This window comes from Elephas maximus, chromosome 4, assembly GCF_024166365.1.
Source record: "Elephas maximus indicus isolate mEleMax1 chromosome 4, mEleMax1 primary haplotype, whole genome shotgun sequence".
NCBI classification, from domain to species: Eukaryota; Metazoa; Chordata; class Mammalia; order Proboscidea; family Elephantidae; genus Elephas; species Elephas maximus.
In genome coordinates, this window is record NC_064822.1 from 123,076,072 (window position 1) to 123,095,743 (window position 19,672).

General features: G+C 41.1%; 1 protein-coding gene across 1 annotated transcript in view; it reads right to left on the minus strand.

Moving 5' to 3' along the window:
* Positions 1 to 19,672, minus strand: part of PPM1H (protein phosphatase, Mg2+/Mn2+ dependent 1H) — a 329,530-nt gene that overhangs the window by 206,617 nt on the left and 103,241 nt on the right. The window contains exon 2 of the mRNA XM_049883763.1: positions 1,107 to 1,272. Within this exon, the coding sequence (XP_049739720.1) occupies positions 1,107 to 1,272 (166 nt within the window). The remainder of the gene's footprint in view (positions 1 to 1,106; positions 1,273 to 19,672) is intronic.

Here is a 19,672-nt window from a genome sequence, read left to right on the forward strand (position 1 = left end):
TCACTGTGTTTTTTAACTCTAGGTTGAACTAGTACTAACAAAATAAATCAGCACTCTCACTTTTATTCCCTGACCATAAATGCAATGAGATGCTGTTTCTTAGACTAAAAGGAGATTCCTAGGCCTCTGAATTCCTATAAAAATTATATACAAAATTATCCTGAAGATTATTAGCATAAGTGGTCACATTTGGTTTACTCCATCCAGCATTTGATTTTCCCAGCAAACACCTTTCCCTAGAAAAAGGTAACTGCCGATGGACAGAGTGCCAATCATTCTTTACTTCTTTTGAAGTGGTTCTTTGGCATCTCCCAATGTTATATCTGCGTTTTGCTCCAGAAAGTGGAGAGAGGGGAAATGCTTTATGGTGTGTCAATAGGGCATTCAGTCTATAGGGCTACCACATGGGCTGCACAGGCTTTGGGCCAATTGAAACAAGTATTAATTAGGGAAGGATGTCATACACAGGCTCCAACTGGATGATTACAATGGTCAGGCAAGGGGAACAGAGTGGCAAAGTCATAGCAGGGGTATGGCTAAGAGTTGTTAGCCATGAAGCAATGGCTAAGAGTTATTTCCACACTCATGAGGGGTTTCTGGATTGTTGCATTCACAAAAATCTAGAATCGGCTTCTTCCATATCATCTGAAAGGTTACCATTATATGTACAAATTTTAACGTCAAAGACTACATATAATATGGGGGGTTCTGTTTACTTTAAAACCAAAAAATCAATTGCCGTTGAGTAGATTCAGGATAGAACTGTGCTCCATAGAGTTTTCAACGGCTGATTTTTTGGAAGTAGATAACCAGGCCTTTCTTCCAAGGTGCTTCTGCATGAGCTCAAACCACCGACCTTCCGGTTAGTAGCTGAGAGAGTTAACTGCACCACTCAGGTTAAAATCCTAAATGTTAGTTCTTCATATATATGTCACCTTGAGTATTGAACATGTGAGGCCCTGAGTATAAACCCACCACACCAGAAACTCTAGAGACATTGCTTGTCTCTATTCTGTTACACGCCCTGGATTAAGATCTAGTATCTTAGTGGGGCGAGTGTGTATCGCACCTCTCACCTGAGAACCAAGGATGAAGGAAGGTCTTACCGAGTTCTCCTTTAGTTGCAGTCCTTCCCCGTTGGGAAGGGAGGACCGTCTCTTAGATGAGTTCCTGTTTGGGGTTGAGATAATGGCTCCTGCTTTCTTCTTCACAGTGAGCACCTCACAGCTGGCTTGGTCTTCATTGTGTGTGCTCTTTCCAGCATTGATAACCCTGGAGAAGAAGCCAGAAAAACTGGTCAGGCAGAGTGATTTTCAGGAAGCTGAGAGCTTAGAGCTTGTCTCCAAGGTAAGCCAAAGTAGTCCCCAGAGATGGCACAAATCTGTTGTTGCTGTTAGTTCTGGTGAGTCAATTCTAACTCACAGCAACCCCATGTGTGCAGAGTAGAATTGCCAACCTTTCTCGGCTAGTAGTCAACCACTTAATCCTGAGTCCTGCTTTATGCCAAAGGACCTTATGATCTCGGTACTTTATATTCCAGAATAAACTGAGTTTAAAAAAAAAATAGAATTATATTAATACAAACTAAAGATTCTACTAAACCAACCCACTGCTGTTGAGTCGATTTGGACTCATAGCAGCGCTACAGGACAAGGTAGAACTGCCCCATAAAGTTGCCAAGGCTATAAGATCTTTATGGAGGCAGACTGCCACATCTTTCTCCTGCAGAGTGGCTGGTGGGTTTGAACCGCCAACCTTTTGGTTGGCAGCCAAACACTTAACCACTGTACCACCAGGGCTCCTTAAAAATTTTACTAACCAAAAAAACCAAAAACCAAAAACCAAACACACTGCCGTCAAGTCAATTCCGACGCATAGCGACCCTATAGGACAGAGTAGAACTGGTCCATAGAGTTTCCAAGGAGTGCCTGGTGGACTTAAAACTGCTGACCTTTTGGTTAGCAGCTGTAGCACTTAACCACTACGCCACCAGGGTTTCCAAAGATTTTACTAAAGATATTATTAATTCGGTTCACCTTCACAGGTGTCTGATTAATGTCATCAGCAGCACCAATCCATTCTAGTCAAAACACAGGAAACAATCCCTTGTTAAGGTTAATTTGCAGCCTGAATGTTTTGGCAATTACCATGAAAATAGACAGGGAATTCTGCTGAGTGCAGTAGGGTTACTAGAGGAGCATGTGGGTGCAGACCAAACTGGATGACACTGTCAGAGGAGGTGACACCAAAATGACTGTCGATAAAATTTTTGTACAGTGTTTCAATAGAAATTTGTTAGTTTTTTTATAAATATATCCCTGTGGTTAGTTATAACAACAAGAAATTTCTGTTCGTAAGCCCAGCTTACATGTTTCAATAGACTTGCAAGGCGACAAGTTTATATTAATTTATCTTTTCAACCTTCTAATGTGTTCCAGTCAGAACTGTCATTATTACCCAATTACAATGATGCTTTGAATCATGTGGTTTCATCTGCACATGCTACAAGCACGCGTTGCAGTTTTCATTGTTGCTGGTGTTTTTATAGTTGGTGATTTTATTACGTTTTCTGGTGTTTTAGCTACAATATTGTGGTAATTAGCATGGGGGGGTGACACCATGAGTTACCACACTGGGTGACACCAACCCTAGTGGTGGCACAGGTTGGGTGTCTTCGAGAGATACTATCACATTGCATTGTCACACTGGGCTATGGGACACTCTGATTTGGATGCCCAGATGCATAATAACAATATCGCAACATGCTAAGACTGCTTTGGCGTAATTACTAAACATTTTAAGTGTAGGAATGCTTTAGGAAAAGATGCTACGCCACTCACACATCTTATTTCGTATCAGTTGAACCCTTGTGTTTTAGCACTGTTTTCTTCTTAAGTAATGAAGCAGCCACTAAAAAAAAAAATGGATTTCCTAAAAGGGAGCTTTCATTGACTTGCCATTGGCTGCGTTCTTTCTGAAACTTTAACAGTGTCAGAACAGGAGACAGAGTAAGTGTGGCGTATAAAGAATTCAGTGGCAAGGAAAGAAAAGATGCTTTTTTTTTTTTTAAGGTAAGATAAAAGGAAATCCACCATACAAACGTGCTAGTGCACCAATCCATGTGTCTGGTTGTATATCCCGCAAACAGTCAAGTAAAAGATGATAATTTTTAAATCATTTTTTGATGACTTTTTAGCTAAAAAAAAATTATAGACTAGCAGTATGTTGCAAAACTAGTACAAAGTCCTGTGTAGCCTCACTCAGTCTACCCCAGTGGTAACATCTGTACAACACTGTCAACTAGACTACAGACCTTTTTCAGATTTCACCAGTTTTTACACCAAATAGTTTTAGTATTGAAAATCGCATAGAAGTCCCCAAGCCAGCACATACATGTAACAACAAAATAGGAATCTGAGAGAAAATTGAGAATTGGATGTTGCAAGATCTATGAGTATGTTTCAAGCCGTCTTCTGCCAAACCCTGGGATTCTACAGAATGTTTCAAACATCTCAACATTTACTTTAAATTTATTTTTTAAATGCATATACATTCAATTAATAATTTAAAAATTCATTCCCATGTGAACAATATATATGCTAGCCTGTGTTGAGCAGCTTTCGAATTAACCAATATCCCTTGATTGCAAGAACTGCTAAAAAAAAAAAAAAAAGATTACTGTTTGCAACTACTTATCTGTACTACATTCTAAGAAAAAGTCCACTGACAGTCATCTGTTATTTGCCCTATGTCACATTCCTACATTAATCAAAATTGCTTCATTTTCTGATTTCCTTTATTATAAATTTTAACTTAGGCATATTTTTATATACAAGGGGCTTCTTTACTCGTTGCAATTTTATGCAAAATTTTATTTTAAAAAATGTAGATTGTTGCTTTTAAGATCTGAAAATCGTTATTCTAGGAGCCTGTTATGGATTGAATTGTGTCTCCCCAAAACATGCATTGTAAACCCCTATACCTGTGGTTATAATCCCATTTGGGAATGGGTTTCTTTGTTATAATTAGACAGTATTAGTATAGGGTGTGTCCTTTTTGTAGGGTGTGTCTTAAATCAATCTCTTTTGATATAACAGAGCAGATTAGGCATCGAGAGAAGCTAGCAGAGATGAGGGAAGATAAGACGACCAACCACGTGAAGATCACCAACGAACCTAGAAACAAGTTGAGAAGAGACAAGGACCTTCTCCCAGAGTCCACAGAGAAAGAAAGCCTTCCTCTACAGCTGGCCCCCGGAATTTGGACTTTTAGCCTCCAGGAATGCTCCTTAGAAGTGAAGATGGTGAGACTGCATCTCATGCACTTTGGACATTTTATCAGGAGGAACCAGTCCCTGGAGAGGGACAACATGCTTGGTAAAGTAGAGGGTCACTGAAAAAGAGGAAGATTCTCAAGGATATGGATTGATTCAGTGGCTGCAACAAGGGGCTCAAACATGGCAACAATTGTGAGGACAGAGCAGTACTTACTGAGCAGCATTTAGTTCTGCTGTATATAGGGTTGCTATGAGTCAGACAGCACCTAACAACAACAAAGCCCTCCTAAACTGTTAGAAAATACATTTGTTTGTTAAAGCCACCCACTTGTGGTAATTCTCTTATAGCAACATTAATAACTAGGCATGGCCTATGTAGAGAGGTGGGAATCCTTGTTGATCTGTGGGGTCAAATCTGCTTTTGGTGCTTATCACACACTCTCCTGGGGTGGGAGGGAGGTGCTAAAGTTCTATTTTCCTGCCTCACCTTCAACTTGTCTCCGTCAAAGTGGAGTCGTTTTCACAGGGCTCGAGAATAAAATGGAATCCTTGAGGATATAACAAGACTACCTTCTTGATGACTACTAATATTACCACATTTATTGTCCAACGTAAGTAAGTTACCTCAGGTTGCACAGCCAAGAAGTGGCCCAGCTGGGATTTAGCAAGAGGCCTACCTTGAGCCCCTAACTCCACCTCTGCCTACTATTCCACGGGGACTCCTGCATCAGTCTGAGACAGGCCAAGCTGGGCCGTGTGCAGAGAATACACAGATTAGGCAAGCTCTGGTCCAGGTCTGAGAGAAGACAGAATTCTGTTCCTTGCTTCTTTGGCTGCTACAGGGATCCTGGAAAGGGTCCAGCAGAAAAGGAGAAGAATGCGTGGTTCGGATATACCAGTCCCTAGGTGGCACATGCGTAATTCAGGCCCAGTCACTAGGGATTTGCGGCTGAAGCTCATAATACAGAACATGCATTTGTCCAGAGTTCCTTTTATGCCTATCCTTGGAGAACCAAGCCAGGCAGAGGAGGGAGTTTTGAAATAGCACCTGCCTCTTCTGTCACTGGTAGTGACTTCCCAAGCAAAACGAGTGGGGTGGATTGCTTACTGAATCATGATATTATACTACCATGGCCTCCCAAATGAACCTTATCCTTAAGGAAAGCTGAAGTGGAGGTTAGGCTGGGAAAACCAGTTCATGACAGCCATCCCCTTCACACTGTCCTCTGTACGAGATCCTACCTGCTATTTCTGGAGCTTGGCATTACCCTGACCGCTGGCACCTAAAGTTGTGCTACTGTCAGTGCTTTTAACCAAAAAAGCATCACCAATCTCCGAGAGCTACCTGCCAGGCTGACTCATCTGGCACTGCCAGTTCCCAACAGTCAATAAAGCTACTATAATTACACAAGTACCTCTTTCTGTGGATATTAAACTTCGAAGCTCAGGGAACTTCAGCAAGAAGCCCGAGAAAGTACAATCCCCTTATTTTTTGCATGAGAAACCCAGAGCCCTGGGAGACTGACTTGCACAAGGTCGCACAGCTAAACGCAGTGGAGCTGTGAACACGAGAAGTTTGGAGCTCTTTCTGCTTCAACTCTCAGGTTGTTCTATTTTTCTGTTGTGCATCTATTCTTGTTGGCACTTGGGTCAGAAGGCTGTTCTGCAGTGACTCATCAAAGCCAGAGAACTGTAGAAGACCTTACTTTGTCATTTCATGTTGACTTCAGCTTATGAATGACACTAATAAAGTATCAAAAACTCAGAAATGTTGACAGCAGTCCCAGCCCTGTAGGCCTATTTCAGTCAGATATCTGATTATTATGCAGATGATTAAAAATATATTAATTTAATGCCACTTTTTTTAAACAATTTTTATCTCATATTTTATATTATTTCAAATTCCGATCTCCACACAGCTTAAGTTGAAAGACCGCATTCTTCTAAATTTACTTTGGCTCTAAAAAGTTTGATCTTTATCAACTTAAACATTTTATTTTGTTCTTCAAAGGCAAATCCTTAGTTTCTCAAATTGCAAATGAAACTTTCATTCCTCTAAAAGTAAACTGAGAAAAACTTGGTTTTCTCCAAGCTGAGAAGCATCCTGCTGTTTACAGATGCAACCATTTCTTTAAACGTACGCATAGTTATTATGATAGCTACACCTCCTTCTTGCTTTATGCTGCAGCGTAAAGTCAGCACTATCTTAGGAGCTCAGCCCTTGGCGGTGGTCGGGGAGGGCGGTGCAAACAGTTAAGGTGAAAGTTTGGAGGTTTGAGTCCACAAAGAGGTGCCTCGGAAGGCCTGGCAATCTACTTCCAAATAAAACAGACACTGAGAACGCTATGGAGCACAGTTCTACTCTGACACACACGGGGTCACCATGCGTCAGAATCAACCTGCTGGCAACTGGCTTATCTAGAGAGCAGGAACCAATGTACGTACCATACGCACTCTTTGTCTAACAGTAGCTACCTCTGATGCTTATTTTAGAGACTTAAAAACAAAGTAACAGACCGTGAGTTGTTATAACTTTGGTGAGGTTATTTTCCAACTTCCTACAATGAGGGAAAACATCTTTAAAACTAGAGGTAATAAAACAGTGTTTGCTGAATGAATAAAATCAGAAAATCAACTCTGCCACTGCCTAGATGTGAATATTTAAAAAACAAAAAAGTACCCAAAACCCGTTGCTGTCGAGTCAATTCTGACTCCTAGCAACCCCACAGGACAGAGGAGAACTGCCCCCTAGGGTTTCCAAGGAGGGCCTGGTGGATTCCAACTGCAGACCTTTTGGTTAGCAGCCAAACTCTTAGCTACTATGTCACCAGGGTTTCCGAAGTAGTATTTAAAAAAAAAAAAAAAAACCACTGCTGTCGAGTCAATTCCAGCTCATAGCAGCCCTACAGGACAGAGTAGAACTGCCCCATAGACTTTCCAAGGAGCACCTACCTGGTGGATTCAAACTGCTAGCCCTTTGGTTAGCAGTGGTTGCACCTAACCACTATGCCACCAGGGTTTCTGGAGTAATATTAGTACCTTGTATTTCTCGAGTACGTGTGTCAAAGGCTGCTGTATGCATTTTGTTGTTGTTACGTTGCTTTTGAGTTGATTCTGACTCATGGTGACCTCACATGTGCAGAGCAGAACTGCTCCATAGAGTTTTCAAGACTGTGACCTTTTGGAAGGAGACTGCCAGGCCTATCTTCCAAGGTGTCTCTGGGTGGACTGGAACTGTCAATCTTTCAGTTAGTAGTTGAGCACTTAGCCGTTTGTGCTACCCAGGGACTTGTAAGCATTTTGCATATATTAATTTACTCATTTAATTCTCTCTTAGACTCTATGAAGTAGTTAGCACCATTATTCTCTTTTTAATGATGAGTCACAGTTAGGGAATGGCAGAATGTTTGGTCAAGTTACTTAACTTCTCTAAACCCCAGTTTCCTTTGCTAAAATGAAATTTTATGAGTTGTATGTGTGCATGTAGGCAGACAGTAATATTTTAGTCATCTTAAAGAACTGGGCAATTTTGAAGTTAGGATTAAAATTCAGGTGGAAGAAATGCTAGGGGATGAGAGATCCAAGTTAGTGAGGAGAAAAAGGATAGCCACCGTCTCTGCAATATGGAAAATTTACGTCTAGTTCTTTCAAGTCTTAGAAGAACATGACACATCTGCCCTGATGATAAGTGGTCGCCTTACATTCAGTTATGTAATGCTTTAACCTGCCCACCTTCCACTGAACCAAAACATTTACGTTCCCTCCCACCCTCACCCTCATGAAAATAGGTAAGCACATAATTAAAAGGGCTTGGAAGTAAAAAATTCCTATGTGTCTATAAGGTATGGTTTGAAACTATGACCTAAATAGTAGCAGAGCCTATTTAGGAAGAGCAAGGGATTCATTCTGTGCTATAGTCATACATTTTCTTTCTTTCTGTTTGTAAAATACTCCAGTTATAAATTTTAAAAATCAACTTTGCATGAATTTCCACAGAAACGCCTGCTTTTAGTTGCAACTGTGAAATTATCAAGTTATATTCCTTCTCACCCGCCCACAGACTTGACTTCAACAATATTCTTCTGATGATATGACACCTATAACTGATTCCGATTAATAAATACAAAGTAAGCAGGGCGGAATACCCAGTAAGCAAGGTCTGCATGGGTTTACGATTAGTAAGTGAACACAAGTAAGCCCTTGCTTGCTGGTTAATCTGCTCCTGAAAATAGGTATTCTCGAGTAGTGAGCCTTTGTCATAAAGGCTACTGGCCCAGAGAACCCACAATGTGAAAGCAGTCAGTCAACAAAGGACAATCACAGCTGACATTTACTAAAGGATTGCCCTGTGCCATGTACAATGTTAAACACTTGACAGGTGCCAAGTCATGAAACACCACCCCACTCCATTCCCACCCCATAAGGTACTCAGCATAGAGCAGAAGTCAGGGAACAGGGACAAGGGTCAGACAGACCTAATGCAAACTTGGTGTCTGCAAATACTGCTAACTTGTTCTTGGGCAAGTTCCTTTCACCCTCTAAAATGGGGATGATAACAGAAGAGAACTGCAAAAGAGTGGTGAGAATTAAATGACACATACAGCAAAAAAAGTATGTAACAGTACCTGGCAATAGTGAGTACTCTATATATACTGTTTAATAATAATGTATCAAATACAAAGCTAGCTGCCTCTTCTGTTGCATCCTGGGGACTTTATCCAGCCATTCACGTCAGAGGAAAATCTCCCCCTCTCACCCCTCCCTCCTCTTTCTACCAGCAGCATCCTTCTGCAGACCTCAAAAATGCATGCCTCCCCCACCCCCACCCCAGGCATTGAGAGCCCTTAGATGGCACAGCATGACCCTTCCCCCGGGAACAGGGACCTACAGCAAGTTCCCTCAGTCCTCTAAGTTGCCTCCTCAAAGTTGTTATGCACTCAAATCACTCATGTGACTGCTCTGTACACTGGTTATGAAGTACGTTTCAGATTCCTACCTGGATCTGCTCACAGACACCCATATCAGGGTCCCCAGGCTCCTGGACTCAAAAGCTCAGGTCCCAGGCCCAGAGCTAACACCACAGGTAAAGACCAAGTAGAGAATTTTGTTTTGTGGTTGTTATGTTGCTTTGCTTTTAAGTTAAAAAATTTACATAAGTGTTAACACCGCCCCAACTGCCTTTGAGTCAATTCTGACTCATAAAAAAAACTCATAGAGACCCAATAATACAGACTGGCGCTGCCTCATAGGGTTGCCACAGCTATAAATCTGTACAGGAGCAGACTGCCACATATTTCTCCTGTAGAGTGGCTGCTGGGTTTGAACTGCAGGCCTTTCGGTTAGCATCCAAGTGCTTTACCCTCTGCATCACCAGGGCTCCTTTAACACTGCTTTAAAAAAAAAAAAATCCCTACCATCAAGTCGATTCCAACTCATAGTGACCCTACAGGATGGGGCAGAACTGCCCCATAAGAGTTTCCAAGGAGTGCCTGGTAGATTCGAACTGCTGACCTTTTCTTAGGAGCTGTAGCACTTAACCACTATGCCACCAGAGTTTCCTTAAGCAGGTGGTAATTACAGGTTAAGAAGGAAGAGCTATTTTATAAAGGCCATCAGGTGAAGTGAGATATTGCTGATTCATATACAATTGAGAAGCAGATATCAAAATGCTGTGAGGGGAGGAGGGGGATGAATCATTCACGGAAGACCAAATACAGCTATCAATTACTAAAATTCTCTTTTCTAGGTAACTTCTTAGGCAGTGTTTCTGAAGTACTTACTGGCCACCCAGATGGCCTGGAACATAAGGACAACTTAATTCCTAGCTCTGAATGAGAAAATAACCTCTCATTACTGGTGTACTGAAGACCACAGCTCTGGCTAGGAACCCAAACCTTTAATAACAGCCACCAGCAAAACCAGCTGGACAGCCAATGGAGCATCCATCAAGAGTAATGGCTTCCCCTAGGACTGTTTCAACCACCCTGGGTGGGAGGGGACGGAGGGATACGGGGAGGTCATCCCAACCAATTCAGTTAATAGTCAAGTGTTGCCAGAAGAGGAAACTACAGCATGAAATGAATTCTTTGTGGTGTTTGGTTTTCATGTTTTGGAAGGTGACTAAGGACCAACTCATAAAGAAGCCAACATGGTAGAGAAGGCAGAATAAATGCTGGCCAGGGAAGGAGCATGTGCATTTCCTCCCAGTTGTGAAGCCTTACACCTTCTACTCTCTGTCCATGGCTAATGAACAGACGGGATCAATCAGAGATTGCAAACTGGGATCCCAAGGGCCATATATTGCCCATGGACAGGTTGATTATTTTAAATTTTTTGTCCACAAAGTGTTTTTTTTTTTAAGAAGGTAAATTACCAATTTTTTTTAAATCTGGATATTTACATGAAAAACTGCACTTTCTCATCTCTCTTGAAAGCTAATACATCTGGCTATACATTCAGATGACTCCTGTGTGGCAACACCTGGCTGGAGGTGAGGAGAAGCTGCCCCCATGAGACAGGGCATGTTCTTGCTGGCTCACCCTAATCCTTACTGTCCACTTCTTCCATTTAAGTTATCAGCCTGGCCACATAGCCAGCTGGGTCTGCAGCCCTGCAATTAAATCTTGTGACTCTATGAGTAAACCAAGAAAGTTATTATAACCATAGTATACATTGATTTCTCCAGTTATCATGATGTTGTTTACTGGTCCAGTTGTGTGGATTGCCAAAAGAGAAAACAAATCAGTCCGAGAAAGGATACAACCACAATGCTCCATGAAAGTGAGGATGGTGAGGCTATGGCTCACTTACTTTAGACATATCATTAGGAAAGACCAATCTCTTGTAAAGGACATCCTATTTGGTACAGTAAAGGGTCAGCAAAGATGAGGGAAACTCTCAATGAGATGGATTCACACAATAGCCACAACAATTGACTCAAACCTACCAACGATCATGAAGATGGCACAGAAATGGACAATGTTTTGTTCTGTTATGTATACATATGACCGCCACAAGTCAGAGCTGACTTAATGGCAACTAGTAACATCATATATTGATTGAAATGATTAATTTAAAAATATTTATTGTGTAATCAAGTCGAGATAAGTCAAGAAGACTAGAACATGATTTCTGTCCTCATGGAGCTAACAGTCATCTATAGTAGAGAGACTTTCTTGCTAATAATTGGAACTTGCTGGGTTTGAGGCCAAAATTGAGGTATGTGTCCCGAGGGATCTGAAAACCTAGAGGAGGACATTCTGCAAAAGAAGAGCTGGGGAAAGTATCACAGATGAGGTGGCACCTGAGACCAGTCTTATGGCGTAAAGGAGGAAATCAGTAGAGAAACTACGAGCAAAGTTTCTTTGGGCAAAGTAACAGCCAATGAAAATACAGGGTGGTGTAGAAGTTTATTAAAAGAGATTAGGTATGACCTAAGTACAGGCTTGGTGAGGGAGCTGCCCCAGGATTAGACCATGAATTTCTACAGGAATCTTATCCTATTATGGTCTATAACCAATGGGTTATAAACAATAAGATTGTTTAAACCAGTGCTTTGAATGAGTTTGAACTGGTTCAGTCAAGGCCAAAGAAGTGAAACCAGACCTGGAATCATAACCAGAAGGGGAAAAATTACGGGTCAAAGCTCTGGAATGCGCCAACTCAGAAGAGGTATAGTGAGCCCTTTCAGGAGTCTGATGCATGAAAATGGATTATTGGCAGGACTGTGGAGAACGACACACATTCACAATGGCACAGTCAGCTGCCATCTTTGAGCAGGGCACTGCTGTTTCTGACTCTGCTCAAAATCCGAAGGGCAAGAAATTTAGTGGCTATGCAATGTGTACATTGCCCATGTTTTCTAGGAGGGAGATAAAGTTTCTAGCAGGGCTTTGACCCATAATTTTTCCCATTCCAGTTACTGTTCCACTTCATCCAAATTTTAAAAATTCGGTTGTCTTCCAGTTCTGCTTCCTCTGATGTGACTAAGCTGGGAAACACCAGATCCAAGCCCTGGTTTAAACAAGAGACTAATATGGTCAAAAGTGTTTTAGAAAAATAACTCTAGGACCTGTTCCTGTTGTCAGGTACTATGGAGTCAATTTAGACTCATGGAGATCACAAGTGACAGAGCAGAATTTCCCCCACAGGGTTTTGTAGGCTGTAATCTTTATGGAAGGAGTCCTTGTGGCGCAATGGTTAAGCATTGGCTGCTAACCAAAAGGTCAGCAGTTCAAACTCACCAGTCACGCTTCCAAAGATGTGGCAGTCTCCTTCCCTACAGATTACAGCCTTGGAAGCCCTATGGTGTAGTTCTCCTCTGTCCTATAGGGGCCCTCTTGAGCCAGAATTGACTCAATGGCAATGGTTTCTGTTTGTTGTTGTTGTTTTTGGCTTAATCTTTCCAGAAGCAGATCACCACGTTTCTCCTGCAGGGACACTGGGTAGGTTCCAATTGCCAACCTTTCCGTTAGCAGCCAAGCACTTAAATGTTGTGCCACAAGCGTACTTTTCTAGTGGCCTAAACCAAAATTAAGCTATAGGAAAGAGTAGAACTGCCCAATAGCATTTCCAAGGCTGTAAATCTTTATGTAAGTAGACTACCGCAGCTTTCTCCCATGGAATGGCTGGTATGTTCGAACCACTGACCTTTCAGTTAGCAGCCAAGTGCTTTAACCACTGTGCCACCAGGGCTCCCTTTTCTAGTGGTCTAGTGGAGGATAAATGACAAAGGCAAAGAGGCTACAGACCAAACAATGGCTCTGGATGAAAGGGAAGAGAAGGGAAAGAGAGGAGACAGAACGAAGACCTAATAAAACCTGATAGACATGGGTAGCGGAGGAGACGTGAGGTAAAGAAGAGAATTCCCAGGTCTCCAAAGTGGCAGAATGAACAGATCAAGGTACCATGGATCATGAAGGGAGATAAGAAGGTAAAACAGTCTTGGGAGCGGGTGGTTTTGGGGGTGAGATAATAAAATTGGTTTTAAGTCAGTGAACAGAAAGTCCAAAGGTACCAGAAATTACAAAGGCAGTGGCAGCAAAGTTCAACTTAACCAGGGGTTGGCAAACTACAGTCTGTGGGCCATAATCTAGATCACTGACAGGTTTTGAATGGCTCACGTACTAAGAATGGTTTCAACAATTTTTTTCTCTTTTTCCCTCATTCTTTTTTATTTTTCAGTTGTGGTAAAAATAGATATAACAAAATATTTGCAAATTCAATAATTTTTACCTTTATGTTAAACAGTTGAAGAAATCCAAAGAAGAGCATTTGTGACATGTGAAAATTATATGAAATACAAATTTCAGTGTTTATAAAGTTTTATTGGAACACAACCACTTTCATTGGTTTACCTATCATACATGGTGGTTTTTGCCCTACACTGGTAGGGTTAATAGCTGCAACACAGACTGCCTGGCCAACAAAGCCTAAATTATTTACTATCTGCCCCATTTCCGAAAAAGTTTACTGACTTCAGAACGTAACTATTAGATTGAACTTTCTTAAATTATTTTTGTAGGTCAATTCAATCAAATATCGGCAATTTCATATGGTTACACATAATATATTGGTGAGGCAAAGGAGAGAGATACAGGTTTGTGTAGAATTTAAGGAGAATTTTAGCATTATTACTGACATTAATTTTGAATATTACTTTGCTGCTAGCATTTGTGAGCCAGCATTAGCTTCTACTTATTTCCCTGTGGTACAATGGATCACTTTTATATGGCCTTTCTCACCATGGTCTTGTAACTCTCACCAAATGACTGGGTGTGACTACGTAAATAAGGTGCTTGTTGCCCACCAAAGGGATTGGCTAGCTTGCTAATAATGCAAATAAAGTTGCATGGTATCCTTGTGGGGTTGGGGCCATGCAAATAAGGTATATGCAACCCTAACACAGGGATTGGTCAGTTTTTCCATCTCGCTAGGTTTAAAATGAGTCATCCTAGAGGCGGATAGGAGTGGAAGAATGGGAGTGGAGCATGTCCTTTGGACCTGGGGTCCCTGCACTGAAAATCTTCTAGACTCAGGAGACACAGAGAAAGAGAGAGAGAGCTGTAACACCAGTGATGGTGCAATGGTGAGAAGTGGTGGCAGCAGAACTAGGAGATAGGCACAAGATGGCATAGAGGGCTTCCTGACCCATGAAACAAGGTGGTTACAGAGTATGCGTCAACCCGTGGAGCAAGAGAGTTGAGCGCCTTTGGGCAGGAGGCCTGCTGGCAGAGTGGGGTACCTTTGGACACACGTCAGTAGAACTAAAAGAGCTTTGTAACACTTGCTCAAGCAGGGCATAGGCGAGGCTAGGAGGTTGAGATACTTAGGGGCTGAGAAGCTGAAGTTCAGAGAGACGCCTGCCTGCAGGCACCACAAAGAAGCTGTCCTAAGCAAAGAACTGTATCCTGAGTCACTTTGAGTCATTTCTAATCCTGAACTGTAACCTGTTACTTCCCTAATAAATGCCATAATCATGAGTATTATCTGTGAGTTCTGTGTGGCCATTGCAATGAATTATCCAACCCAGCAGAGAGTGCTGTGGGAAGGTCAGCTGATGTCAGAATCGGTAAAAAGGCTGCAGGGTGGAGGTATGTCTGACTTCGGCCTCACAGGCATCAGCTTTGGGCTGCTGAGGCTGCTAATGATTCTCTCTTCTCCCCCCTTGTGACGTCAGAGGAGGTCAGGCACTTCCACTATGTCATTTCTACATTTTATATTTTTAGATCCCCTCACCCTAAATAGTTAAATGACTGAGGATTTAAAAATGAACACTGAAGATCATGGTGTCTCCTTGGACTGTCCCTCATAAATATCAGTGTTTTCTTCTTCACACTGGCTGTTTAGAAATGAGATTTTAACTTAAGGAAGACAAAAATCGCCTCTGGGTATTTCCTTTCAATTATTCTCTGGGTTCTCTTGGCAAAACCACTAATATCACCAATGTTCAACTTCCTTATTTAAATAAGGAAGTCTGTGCTCTGTCAGATGCCGGAACAATTCCCACACAGGTCCCAAGTGCTGTCTGTGGGGCCAAGTGAAATCAAAATAATGGCCTACCCAAAAAGGATTTCAAGTTATGAAAATCTGCATTGTAAAAAGCAGAAAAATACTTTTTGCAGGATTAGAACACTCATTTGAATACAGCCGTTAGCTTCAGTTGTCAATTAAGAAAAAAATTAACGTGCTTGAAGCTGTTAATGTTTCTAAAGATATGGTTTTCTTTCTTTACTCACCAGATAACATCAATACTACGAGCAGTTTGAGATGGTTTTTTTTTTTTAAGCAAAGTGAAGTCAATTTTAAATGTGTAATTTTAGAATGCAAACTTTAAAAAAGCTTGAAACTTATTAAACATGAAACCAAAAGACAAAAGTGCTCTTATCTCATCAAACATCAACGCATCAATTTGTTAATCGGCAGATTCCTCAAATCCCCACTACAATCTTGATTTTCCATTGCTGTGGGATAAAGAGCAAGCTATACAAGCCTGGGCTCTGCACTTTCCTTTTAAACCTTAAAGTGACACAAAAGGAAAAATTTCGATACAGAAGAGGACTGTTTGGTAGTAACAAGGGTGAAGCCCTATCCATCGGAGTTCTAGAAAAAAATCTTAAGACATGTACGATCAGCCTTCACAGAAGTTGAAGGCCAGCCATCCATCTATCCCTAAATGCACTGGGCATTTGCAACAGAACATGAATCACTGGTGGGGGAGGGGAACAGATAGGTTTCTCTCTGCTACGAATTTAGGAAGCAGACTAAAAACTAAAACCAGTTGCTGCCAAATTGATTCCAACTCATGGCGACCCCATCTGTGTCAGAATAGAACTGTGCTCCATAGGACATTCAATGGCTGACTTTTCAGAAGTAGATCACCAGGCCTTTTTTCCAAGGCACTTCTGGATAGGCTTGAAGTTCCAACCTTTCAGTTCACAGCCAAGCGCATTAACTGTTTGCACCACCCAGAAACTCTGGAACCAGACGACCTGGATTTGAATCCTAGATGGACTCCTTGGTAGCTGTACAGTTTTCAGCAAATCACTGCATCTCCCTGTGCCTCAGTTTCTCATGTGTAAAATAAGAATATTCAACAGTACTTTCCTGATAGGGCAGTTGTAAAGATTAAAAAGGTAATGCATTGAGAACAGTCTGACTACTGGAAAACAACTGTTAAAAGTGGTTTAACTGGTACATTAGTCAATGCTTGTAACCCTAAACATGAGACAGGTGTTACCACTATCTTCATTTTATTGGCCCCATCAATACCATATGCAGAATGATTCAATTCAACATCCTGGGCAAGCCATTCTGGCGTTTTCTCATGGCAACTGAGGTTTTAAAAGACGTATTATGTTCACACAAACAATGCTGTTGTAATTAGTTGCACAATGGCCTATAAATGGAACACAAGTATTGCAAGAAGGGGTTGTGACATGTCACACGGTTTCAGCACTCCCAGGGACTTTTTCCAAGGCAAGCACAGTATTACTCCAAAGGTACTTAAGAGCAATAATTTTTTGCTTCATTGTTGCACTTGTTTTTTTAATCCACATTTTAACTGAAAATAATCAGTTTTGGGAAATCTTCACCCTTGTGTTAACTAATGTGCAGAGAAAGTCTGTTTTGTTTCCAGATTAAAGCCTTGTTGTTATCTGATCAAACATTCTTACCTTTGTCCTCAGACCCTGGGTAAAGCTCAGTTAACAATTTAAGCCTCCCTAATTTGCAAGGGAAAAGAACGTATCAATTTAAAACTTGATGCCCCAGCAAGGCCAATCTGGGTTCCATTTTAGGGGAATTGATCTCTGCCCTCAAAAAGCTACAAAGTACAACGAGGCTTTGTTATGGCCTTGAGTGAGACAAATGCATTGACGAAAATGTAAACTATTTCAAATTAAATCAATGCCCAATATCTCCTCAAATAAAAAGGACAAGGTCAGCTGCCAACATTTTTCAATTTGTCAAAGATAATTATACTCTATAACACCGTGGTATGTTGTTTTGGTTAGTCCCCCACCCCCCCATCTCAAATCCCCACCACAAAGCAGGGAGTAGACACTCAATAAATGTTAGTTGAATTAATGAACAAATGAACTCGTTTTCTCCATAACATCCCATGGAGGGAGACTAGAACAGTAAGTTCTAAATCTGCTTATTTGTTTCTGAAAGCTTAAAATATTTTGATTTGGTATTCCCATCAATTGGCTTCAAGGAAAAGAAGTCTACATCCCAAAGGAAAAAAATAAATAAATTATAATCCCCTCTACACATGGGGTCGCTATGGGTCAGAACCTAATCTATGGCACCTAACAACAACAACCAGCATATGAACGTGGGAGCAGGATGTGTAAAGTAAGCCCTCATCAGTTCTCCTCACACCCCTTCCTTATCCTCAGCCATAAGAAGCCACCTGTGGTTTGCAGAAGATACCACCTTGCTACACAGAATTCCCTCCCAACGTGCCTTTCTCTCTGCCTGGAATGACCTAATCTCCTTTTTGTCTGACAAACGTCCACCTGTCTCTTGGACACTCAGTTTAAACACCACATCATCCTAAATCTGCTTCACATGCATTTCTTCATTGTAGTTGTTGTAACTGTAATGTAACCATTAAGGAGTGCAATAGTTACACTGACAGAAATCACCGGAAACTGGGACTGGTATCCCAGGTCTGGTATTTACAGTGAAGTGACTTTGAGCAAGTTAACTGACTTTTCTAACACTCAGTTTTTTTAGCTATGATATTGGATTGCAGGGAAGATTAAGAGAATGAATGAATCTGCAGTGTTAAACCTGGCATAGACCTGTTTTTATGTGTGCAGGTCCCTTTCCTTTTAGACATCTCCTTTCTCTCCAGCCCTCCTCCATCTCATTCTTAGAGCTGTCTTCTGGACACAGTTGATTGGTCCAGGCATGGTCAGCTGACCCAAGCTGAGCCAATTAGGACCCTACCACGGAAAGTGAAAGCGAAACAACAGGAGAAGGGAAGTGAAAGAAGAAAAGGTAGCAAATTATAAAAGAGTATAGATTAGAAATAATGAGAACCTTAATGGAGTATCTGGATCACTTCTAATGTCCTTATAATAAATTACTCTCAGATTTCTGTCACTTGCAAACTAAGGAGTCTAACAACACCCAACTCTTCATACACACTCATTTATACTATTATTATAAAATCATAGCATCTTGAAAGCCTGGGTAAAAATCTTACTAGATTTTGTATCTTCAGTGACTAGCACAGTGCCTGACACACACAGCAGGCAGTCAAGTACTATCAACTAGGTGAAAGGTTTATTGACTTCAGGAGAGAAATAGTAACTTGGGGTTAAAATTCTTATCACAAACTCTCTAGATACCATCCTGTCCTAAGGGATAAAAGAGAAACTTAGAACCCCACCCCACCCCCACCCCCCCAAAAAAGAGTACATGTTTGACAGTTATAACCAGAAAGAGGCAATGAGGTACACTGGGCCAAACCTCAGAATGGAAGCACAAAGTTTAAGATTTCAGTCTCGGTTCTGAGAGCCCCTTTTCAGGCGCATTTAATCCCCTGAACATCTTCGACTTGTTGAGTTAATCTAGTTTTACTGGGAGAATAAGAAATAAAAAGAGCTGTGCTCTATGAATAAATGTTAAATTCATGTAGAGAATATTCCTGAAGCTTCCCACCAGGAGACAATGGGATATTCACCAGCCTAACTGTGACTGGAATGTGGAGGAACTTACATAAGTCTCAGAAATGGCTGAAAATTCCGCAGGCTCCAAATGAGGTAACTGTTTACCTTCCTGATTGCATTTCAATCTAGACATTAAAATAGATCTCATTGTTTCCAGAATCCTGGATCTAGTAAGAAACAGATTTAGCAGCTGAGAATAAATTTTAATAGCAGAACCAGGATCATGAGAGAGGAAATCAGGAAGAATTTTTTTTTTTTCATAAAAAGGGCCTTGAGGGTAATTTTCATTTCATTATGTTTCTAAATTGCATATAGTTTTGGATCCTGGTTGCAACATATCCTTTCTGCATTGATAGGAATATAAACTAATCAGTAAATAATAATAAATAATAATAGCTGTACAAAATTCTCACATCATACACTATCAAAATACACACCGTCTAACTTACTAATACATTCGTAATGGGCTACAGTCCAAGAGTGTGTAAATAAGGTGACTAACTTGGTATAAATTTTGAACCAAAACCGACATTAAATAATGGTTAAAAACAAAACACTTGCCATGAAGTTGGTTCCCACTAATGGTGACCCCATGTGTATCAGAGTACAACTATGCCCCAGAGAATTTTCAATGGCTGATTTTTTCAGAAATAAATAATATTTTTTCTTCTGAGATGCCGCTGGGTGGACTCAAATTTCCAACTTTTCAGTTAGC